Raw genomic sequence first — 10,800 nt, forward strand, 5'->3', positions numbered from 1 at the left:
TAACGGTCGCAATATTATGCGACAGAACGATTAAATGATACCTAGGTGTAAAAGAAAAGAAAGGAAGGGAAAGAAAGTTAAAAAAAAGAAAAAACTATAAAAAATAAGCTATAAAAAATAAACAATAAAAAATAAAAAAAATGGAAGAAAATAAAAGGAGAAAGAAAAAATCAAGGAAAGAACCACGAAGCATAAGTTCAGCATATCTAATCTTATCGCAGTCAACGTTGCTTAACAAACGTCGTCCCATACTTCGGCTTCGTAGTTATCCACCCTCACGAGAACTCGTGCGCGTGCTCGCGCTTACACTCACGCTCACGCCTTGAACATTGAAAATGTTCTCTCTGTTATAAGCAAATGATATTACAAACGCAAATCTATTACGTAAGTAGTAGGTATTTACATACATAAATACATGCATAGATAGATAGATACATAGATAGATACATAGATAGGATAGAACGCTATAACGTCGTCGGAGGAATGATATCTTGAATTTTAGAGAGGTACTCTGAATCTCCCTTTCTATCGATTACTATACATCTATGTATCTACCTATGTAACTACACATATATACGTAAGTACTTACATATGCGTAAGTAAACTCATACATAGTGAGTCACATCAATACGTAGTAAATATCCATCTCTTAACAAGTTATTATTTCTCTAACTTTCAAAGATAATTCGAAAAGATCTATTAATCTTATTATTAACTATTAGATTTTCAAAAGACAACATATTATATTTGTAAGCTTACACACAAAACTAAGTGTTTGATTTTATTAACTTGCCTTACTTCAAATGAACTAAGTAAGTAAATAAGTACTTACATATCGTGACTCATTCTTTATAAAAACAAATTATATAAAACAAAATGGCAGAGATTGACAGACAGAGAAAGAGAATGAGAGAGAGAGAGAAAGAGAGAGAGAGAAAGAGAGAGAGAGAGAGAGAGAGAGAAATAAAAAAGAAATAAAAAAGAAAGTAATTAAATTTATTTACAAGCACTGAATTAACACACTAGTTAAATATTCGATTGTAACGGTTATAACCTAAAAAAAATTAATATATATTTATTCGATATAAATAATATAATGATAAAACTATTTAACGTAATAATATAATGAAAGAAAGAGAGAAAAAAGAAGAGAAAAAAAGACGTAAAAAAGCGTACAATACGCACACGTAGAGAGTTGCACACGTACAAGAACTTTGGTCCCGCCTACACGAGCCTTATTCGTGGCCGCAATGGCCGCTATCCGATTCTACGGCTCTTCAGGAGAACTCAGAAGAAGGTGGAGACGCGTCTGCGCCCTCTGTCCTTCTTCCCTCTCTCCCTCTCTTCGTTTCTCTCTCTCTCTCTCCCCCTCTCTCTCTTCCTCCCTCTTCAACATCGTTCCTCTTTCGATTTCTCTCCCTTTCTTTCTTTATTTATTTATTTCCACCTTTTCTCTTTTCTCTCCTCTCTCATCCACTCAAGTCGTCTTTATCCTCTTTCTCCCTACTCTCTTCCCTCCTTCCCATGGCCGCCCTACCCTCCCTCTATCTCTCTATTCTTCTCTCTTTTTCCTCATCGTTTCATTTTCTTTACTTCTACTCTCTCTCTCTCTCTCTCTCTCTCTCTCTCTCTCTCTCTCTCTCTCTCTCTCTCTCTCTCTTTTTCTTTCTCCTTCTCGCGCACGCGAGCCATACGTCCGACACGACCATAAATAACCAACCCTCGGCTCTTTGGAGGCCGGTTCCATCCTTGGATCCCAGCGGTCGCAGAGGGCCGACTAGTGGAACGTGCCGACTATGGCGGCACTCGGCTTTTTTTATTCTTCTTCTTCTTCTTCCTCTTCTACTTTTTTCTCTTTTACTTCTACTTCTTCTTCTGCGAAATCCGTATTCAAACAATGAATACCGTAGGCGGCATTACGATTTTCATAGAATTTCTTTACGTCAAAAACGATTTGCCATTTGTACGATAAGAAGTTTAAACTTTTTCTTATTGGACCAGTTCCAATAATATCCTCAAAGATATCAAATCAGATTTATTTCGATTATCTTGATAAATTTCATTATTTCTCTTTTTATCAAATCATGATTTATGATCGATTCTCTAATTGAAAATATAGATATATACGTATTTGGTATAAACAAAACAAAGTAAAAAAAATTAAAACAAAAAAGAAACAATTGTTTGTACGAATTATATACCTCAGATTCAACGTTGAAAAAAATATCGTGGCTACGTACTTTCTTTGAAAATTCGCAATCACAAATGAATTGAAGAGTTCTCACAATTGCAACAAAATATTGCTTACAAATACTTGCGATAGTAGTTTTTTTTTTCAACTATTTCTGGATGATACAATTTAACATCGAAAAAATATTATAACAGCAGACTTTCTTTTAAAATTACAGTCGTAAACAAATGGAAAGAGATTTTACGATTGCATGAAGTAATTACTTACAAATCCTGTAATGTCTTTTTCTTGAGCGTTTTCGAATTACACAGCTCAACTTTAAAAATAAATGAGATTTTCTTAAAATTGCAATCGTACAAAAATCAAGGAGGCTTTACGATTGTCTGCATTATATTGCGACAAGTACTTACAACTCCTTTTCTTGAATATTTCTGAATTATACAGTTCAACATTGAAAAAAAAATAATAACAGGAAACTCTCTTTTAAAATTGCAATCGTAAACAAATCGAAAAGACTTTACGAGTACGTGAAGTATAAACACCTACGATATTATTTTATCTCGAGCATTTCTGAGTGATATAATTCGATCATTGAAAAAAAAAAAGTTATAGTAACTGCAAACTTTCTTTCAAAATTGCGATAGTAAACAAATCAAAAAGATACTTTCGCAAAAAATAAGTAACAAACACATGCCATATTTTTCTCTTCTCGATCATTTCTGAATAATACAAATCGGTTTTTGCAAAGAAATGAAAATTTTGTTAAAATTGCAATCACAAAAGAATCGAAATAAACCCTTCACAATTGCAAAAAGTATACAAGCCCTACAATGTTCTTTTTGTTTTGTTTTCTTTTTCTTTTTATCTTTCTTTTTTTTTGTTTTTTTACGAGACATCCTTGGTCCCATGAACAACCCACGCCATTTCTCATCCTACGTTTGTACTCGGACACGACGGCGCGCATACGCGACCGCTTATCGGAGCTGTAAAGAGACCATTAGCATTATCTAGTATAGGTTGTACTATTAGTACTTCCATACTCTTGCCCTGTGCCCGCAGTACCGGGCGACGTTTATCGAGTCGCATAATGGAAATCGCTTAGCGACTGTGAAAGGAAAAAAATAAGAAAAATAAAAAAGAGGAGAAGAAAAAGAAAAAAAAATGAAAAAAAAAATTACTAATGTTGTTTACGTTTCTTCGACTGTGATAAATGTTAACGTGAGCAACGTGAACTTGGCTTGTCCAGTAATATACAAACCTCCAGTATTCCAAATGAATAATTATCTACGAAAAATTTGCTCCAAACTTTTTCAAATTTGCGATTCAATTTACGAAGAAAAATTATTAACTCGATCGTTATTATACTTATATATTTTCATAAATATTACGTACGAATTATAACTCTGTTCATATCTTGAAATCAATCAATAGATTTTATTTTTGTAATTCTATTGAAAATCAAGATTCAACTCAAAGAAAAATTATTCCACTTCATATATATGTAGGTATCATATATCTATCTATTGTTATGTATCTATATCCATACTTCGTCCTATTTTGTTTTTCATTCATATTCATTACAAATTCATGTTATTTATTGGTTAATGCAAAATTATATAATTAATGGTAAAAACCACGTTTTGTATTTATTTATTTTGTTTTTCGTAACTCATCCTATATTTTATCTGCGATAAAAATAAAATAAAAAAGTCAGAAAAAAAATAAAAATGTTTTATTCTGACAGATGCCGTGGTCGTAGCTCTCGGGAAGGATGTTCCACGGGGGCGGAAGTGGCGGGTACGGCGCAGGCTCCGACTATCAGCAACAATCTCAGCAACAACAACAGCAACACGGACAACAACTGCAAGCCCCCGTTTACGTACCTTCGTCCAGACCAGCAATCCCTTCTGCAGCCACGGCAGCCCAATATCATTCCTTTGCCGGTTCTGCTTCACCTGCGTGGTAAGTTGGATTTTTAAACATTTTTCTTTTTTATAAATCTTGATCATGAATCCCACGGTGACTTATAAAAAAAAAAGACAAGAGAACGATTGATCTAAACAATTAATCCATAATCAGTGACGCCATATAATTTTGAAATTATACACTTTTATATATCTGCATATGTTATATGTTCCTTCTTTTTTCTTTTTTTAAACACTTTTTAACTATATATTAGTTATACATAGTATAGTATAATTATTTAAGTAATACTATGACTTTTACAATATACTATAATATTTATAAATATTATAGTATACAATATACTATAATATTTGGGTCGACGTAAAAGAAACTTGATTTATAAAGTATCATGTTATTATTAATATACAATTATTATAGAATAATAATTGTGCATATACTTTTTGTATATAACTATTAGTATATAATTGTAATTAATAATTATATTAATATATAATGCAAGTAATATTAGGTCCATTAAATTGTTAAATATTTAAATAAATAATAAATGACGATTTTCAAATATATATATATTTATTTGTATAATATATTTGTACAATATATTATACAAATATATATTGTACAATATATATATATATATCAAATATATATATATTGTATATATATTATATTGTATATATATATATATATATATATATATATATATATATATATATATATATATATATATACATATCAACTAACTAAAAAGTATCAAAAATAATATAAAAAGAAAAAAGAAAAAGAAAAGAAAGAAAAGAGATTTAAAGCTATTTACTAATCTTAAAGACAAATATGATTTTTGAAGGGAGAAAACGGCGTCTTGGCAACATGGCGTCGAAACGTACGCTGCTCACCATGCATTGGCTGGTCACACAAGTGCTTCCAGTGCAACGATGGGTCCACACACGGGTCATGCTCATCCTCATGCTGGCCATCCTCATACGGCACATCCCCATTCTACCCTCGCAGCGGCTGCACCCTTTTATGCTCAGAATGTCGCGATGATGTCCTCATGGCGTGCTTATGATGGCGCTGGATTTCAACGTGCTTCGCCATACGGTACGTTTCTCTCATTATTTTTATTTAATTACAATATTCATTGCACGTTTTCTCGTTTCTTTTTTATTTATTTATTTATTCGTTTATTTATTTAATATTTTTCCTTCCACATCTATCAATATTATTTATTGCGTATTGATTTATTTTATTTCAAATATTTTCTAAGATAATATAAAGCAAATAAATATTTCCACAGACATTTTTAACACTTTATAACTTTAACGATCGCTATACATACATAATAATATATATCAATTTATTAACATATATATATATATATATATATATATATATCATTTATTGGTATATAAATAATCATGGAAAGGATCATCATCATCATCATCATCATCATCATCATCATAATCTTTAAAGAGATTGTGAAAATTTTCTCTTTTCAATCCTTATATGCTATTTCTCTAATCTTACACGTTACTTTACTTATCTCAATACCATAAAAGCATTGCACCAACGATCATTTGCCTTCTCTTAGACTAGGACATAACCTAACGTACAGGTTTAAAGTTTCAGTTATTTCTTAGCGAGTTAAAACGTAATGGAAAGAAATCGATGTGTTTCCCGTCGCACAACTTCCGTACCGAACTCGAAACAACCGACGGCTCGCGAAGAGTTAAAGTTGCATATCGTTTCCACGACACAACTCACATGGCAATACGCGATAAATGAACGAAACTTTTACACGGACTACCCGTATATCCGCTGATAAGATATACGATGCGGCCGTACGTACTTGGTGATTAGTTTATCTCGAAAAGTTTTGGAAGATATCGCCAGTAACGCGAAAGAAAAGTTACCTGTGAAATTTCAAAACGAGTAACCATCTGCCAATGAACGATCTTGATAACTTAACATCTAATCAATGGAGTCAAACTCGTTTTTTGTTTCTTTTTTTTATCTTTTATTTTCTTTTTTCTTTTTTATTTATCTTTTTATTACTAATGTTTCTTTCTCTTATTCTTCTATTATTCTTTTAAGAATATTTAATTTTCTATAAAGAATATTTCTGACACACTCTTTATTGATACTTAACGATAACTCCTATTACGTTAACAAGTTTAACCTTAACGTTAAATTCTAATTATTAGATTAATTTATAAATAACCGTTACAAATAAATAATTAATTACAATAAAGTCAACACAGTTATTTCAAATGATTATAATTTAAGAACGAAATTTCTAATTTAATCATTGTTATAATTCATAAGTAAGTCCTATTTTGTTTATAATAAACTTCTTATTTATGAATTAATTCATTACGATTCAACTATTTTTCTTATTTTATGTTCAACCATTTTTTGTAATTTATCATATTTATTTGTAAAAATTATCAGAAAATTAATTTTCATGAACAAAGTCTCTAACAAAGAATAAAATTTTGAGTTTTCAAACTTGAACGATTTCTCTAAAAGGATATAGAACTTTAAAATGCAACTCCTATGAACAAAAGTCTCTAGTAAAAAACAGAATATTAAAGTCTCGTATTTGAAAGATCTTTCAGAAAGGGTTTAGAAAATAAAGGAAACCTATAAAATATACAATTTCCATGAACAAAAGTCACTAACGAAGCTTAAAATGTTGAAAACTCAAATTTGAACCATACTTTAAGAAAAGATTTCGAACTCTAGAGTGTAATTTCATGATTAAAAGTCTCTAATAAAGAGTAGAATGTTGAAGTCTCAATTTAAAATAATTCAGAAAGGTTTTAGAACTCTAGAATGTAATTTTTATGAACAAAAGTCCCTAGCAAAGAATAAAATATTAAGATCTTCAGCTTGAATGATTGAGAAAGTGTTTAGAACTCTAAAATGCAACTTCTTTAAACAAAAATATCTAGCAAAGAGTAGAACGTTGAGATCTCGAGTTTGAACTATTCCCCGAGTTTGAACCCTAGAAAGGGGGATTTAGAGTTACAAAATGCATTGAGAAAGGAAAAGATTCATAGAGATTCGTGTTAAGGGAAAAGCAGCGTAAAAGAAAGACTGTCTTCTTTCTCCCCGTATGGACGAGGTTGACGTCGGTTTACCACAGCACTCGGTAGGCCATGTGCGACGGATAAATGATAGCGGTCTCTTTGAACCAACTTGGCCTCGAACGCCGCGGTCAAGTGTTTCACGTTGCTGAGGCTTTTCTCTACGCCAGAGACCGCGGCATCTTCGAGTAAAAGACCATCGGCAGAAGCTTCTCTCTCTTTCTCTTTCTCTCTCTCTCTCTTGCTTTTTAGTTCTCTTTCCTTTGCTAGTTAGCTAGCGAGCTAGCTGGTTCCATTCTGCTCTCAGTAGAGTGCACGAATCGACCGTAAATCTTTCGAAGCAGCAGCACTCTCTCTCTCTCTCTCTCTCTCTCTCTTTTTCTCTCTTTCTTTCTCTCTCTCTCTCTCTCTCTCTCTCTCTCTCTCTCTCTCTCTCTCTCTGACTTGTCTATGTTTAGAGCACGGCAGCGTATCGCACCAGGTCGTAACTCGAAACCGCGATAAACGCGAATAGTCTTATCCTGGCTTTTCACCGAAGTACAAAGACTCCCCTTCTAGGCTTAAACACTATCCAGACTTCTTCTCCTTGGAATTGATCGAATTTTGTGTATGGTAAAAGGATTCTTGAAATGTTAGTTCAAACTTTAGCTGCTAATCGTATAAATCGATAATCAGAATGATAAAAGTAACATAATAAACATTATAAATTTTAATAGATTTCATTTGAAACTCTTTAAGATTTACGTTTATTAATTTTGAAGGGACATTTTGTAGTTTTGAAAATTTAATTAAGTGATAACTATTAAAAATTAAAAAGAAAAATATTTATTAACAATGATGTAAAGATTAAATCGCTGTAGAACATTTGATATAACCAACGACATTATTTATTCTAGACACGGCGATGGACTTTCAATTTGGCGAGGGTCGAGAGTGCGTCAATTGTGGGGCAATTTCCACACCGTTGTGGCGAAGGGACGGCACTGGTCATTATCTTTGCAACGCATGCGGGCTTTATCACAAGATGAACGGCATGAATCGACCGCTCATCAAACCGTCAAAACGCCTGGTAAGTTCATTGGCAAATGAAAGTGCCGGCTGATAATTTCACTTACGTTCAAAGTAGTCAAATCATTAATTATTATCGATTAAAAACTATACACTTTCTGTAAAAAAAAGATAGTCATTAACAACAACTAGCAACGAATTGTAATAATAACGGTTATCTTAATAACATTTATCTTAATAAAAATTATCTTAATTATCTTTTGACTGATTAAAAAATTAAAAAGTTTTCTCTATTTTTTACAATATGGACTCTATAAAAGTAAAACAGAAAGTAAAACATTTAATATATCTATATTGCGTATCAAATATTTGTTTAAATAAAAAATATTTTTTATTCGCTTCCCTCTGAAACTTCAATAAATGTATAAAAGTTGAACAATCTGATACACCAACATACGTTACAAATGGGACAGATATCTGAATTTCAGACGGCTACGAGACGGCTAGGATTATGCTGCACAAATTGTGGTACACGAACAACGACATTGTGGAGGCGTAACAACGATGGTGAACCGGTGTGCAATGCATGTGGCTTGTATTTTAAATTACACGGTGTTAACAGACCATTGGCAATGCGAAAGGATGGAATTCAAACGCGGAAACGGAAACCGAAAAAGACACCAGAACCAAATGCCAGATCTAGTACGGCGGAACACGAGACAACAGCATCGAGCACGTCGTCACCTTCTATGGGTAAGTTTTATTATTTCTCACAAATTTTTATTCAAATAATATATAATTTCTTTTTCTTTTTTCTAATAAAAAAATATTATCGATCTTCATTAATGAAATTGATCTTGATGTTTAATAGATCCAAAAAGTAATCAACAACAACAACAACAGCAGCAGCAACAGCAACAACAGCAGCAACAACAGCAGCAACATCAAATCGACGTGTCTAAATCGTCGAGTTCCTCGACGCCGACTGAAAGACCTGTATATCTTGGGCACACGTCCCTGCTAGCAACCGGAAGTGTACCTGCCGTGAAAACGGAACCTCGAAGTTGCGACGGGATTGTAAGTCAGCCGTACTCATCTTATTATCAGCATCCACATCAACTTAGCGTACCAACGAGTGAACATCAACAACAGAGTTACTATGGAACTCAGGAAGCGCCTTATCATCATCAACATCATGTCACAGCTGCTGCTAAGCTTCTGGCATCATCGTAACTTAAATCCTTAAGCGTAAAGATTAAAGAAAACTAAAGTTCTGCGTAAAATAAAAAACTATTTTACAATTGGACAATTGCGAAGAATAAGATGAATCATCGATAAAAGAATTCGATAATCACCAGTTTAAAGTGCAATCCAAGCTAACCGCTTGCTTAACGTGATCGAAGAGAATGTAAGAAAGAAGAATATCCAAAAATAAATAAATAAACATGAAAGGGATACGATGAAAAGGAGAATTAATGTATGTACATAAATACGTACATACTTACTACGTGACTATATCGCGTGACAACGGAAACGAAGATTCGAAGGATAACTCTCGATAGACGTTTAATGCGAGAACATAACGAGAATGACCTTGGATCTCTAGTCAACGATCGATAACGATGGATTGAAGGCGATCGTTTCGAAATTTTACATATGAAAATCATTTCAATAGCTTTTCAGAAATTGATAAGGGAACTACATGAGCATTAGACTTATCATTACGTAAAAAAACACATATACATAACATACATAAACATACATAAATATATATACACATACACACACAGAGACTATCTATATTTTATTCGGCTATTCGATATTTCTATGACACACATTGTACGCGATCATCCTTACGATAGTAAAAGCAAAAAAAAAAAGAAAAAAAAGGAAAAAAAAAGAAATGCTTTAATTGTAAATAGCTCATTTATCTGTAATGAATGATATGAATTAATCGTGTGTGTTTAAAATTCGTTCAAATTAAACAAATTATTATGATCTATACTTGCCATTCAAGATCATATTTGGATAATATAAATAACGAATAACTCGCACGATGAGTACTTAATTGTAAATATAATTCGCTCTAAGGATGTTTAACACAGCTTTAGAATTAATCGAGACTTATTCGACCCTTAAATTGGTTTCGTTTTTTATATACGCGATTACGGATATATATAGTATATACGAAACCTTTTTCGATGACTTCACAATGTGCATTATCAATTTATAACAATAATCTCTCGTTCGTGTAAGCAATAAAAAGAAAGAATGATTGTGCGTGCGTGTGTGTGTATATGTGTATGTGTATGAAAGAGAGAGAGAGAGAAAAAAAGAAAGGAAGAGAGAGAGAGAGAGAGAGAGAGAGAGAGAGAGAGAGAGAGAGAGAGAGAATGAAGCGGACGTAAAAGTCATCCCAACTAATTTATTGACTCATAGTCCAAAGGTTGCCTCACTTTTCCCTATAAGCTGTAAAATTATAAGCGTAATGGAGTCTGAATTATAATTGTGCACAGTTCCTGTATAAATTGTTTCCTGTTTTTCTTCTAATTTTTTTTTCATTTCTTTTTTTTCTTAATTACTAGTTTC

General features: G+C 32.4%; 1 protein-coding gene across 7 annotated transcripts in view; it reads left to right on the forward strand.

Moving 5' to 3' along the window:
- The window catches only part of LOC124428195 (GATA-binding factor A-like), a 79,089-nt gene extending 68,350 nt beyond the window's left edge, over positions 1-10,739 (forward strand). For 6 of the 7 annotated variants that reach the window (XM_046972008.1, XM_046972005.1, XM_046972006.1 and 3 more), the window contains exons 3-7: positions 3,936-4,153; positions 4,962-5,215; positions 8,100-8,272; positions 8,700-8,964; positions 9,083-10,739. In XM_046972008.1, coding sequence (XP_046827964.1) covers positions 3,963-4,153; positions 4,962-5,215; positions 8,100-8,272; positions 8,700-8,964; positions 9,083-9,444 — 1,245 coding nt within the window. In that variant the 5' untranslated portion in view covers positions 3,936-3,962 and the 3' untranslated portion in view covers positions 9,445-10,739. Of the gene's footprint in view, positions 1-2,549; positions 3,693-3,935; positions 4,154-4,961; positions 5,216-8,099; positions 8,273-8,699; positions 8,965-9,082 lie in introns of those variants that run through there. The other variant, XM_046972011.1, reaches the window with a different exon arrangement.
- The last annotated feature ends 61 nt before the right edge of the window (positions 10,740-10,800 follow it).

The sequence above is a fragment of the Vespa crabro genome, chromosome 11 (genome assembly GCF_910589235.1).
Source record: "Vespa crabro chromosome 11, iyVesCrab1.2, whole genome shotgun sequence".
Lineage (NCBI taxonomy): Eukaryota > Metazoa > Arthropoda > Insecta > Hymenoptera > Vespidae > Vespa > Vespa crabro.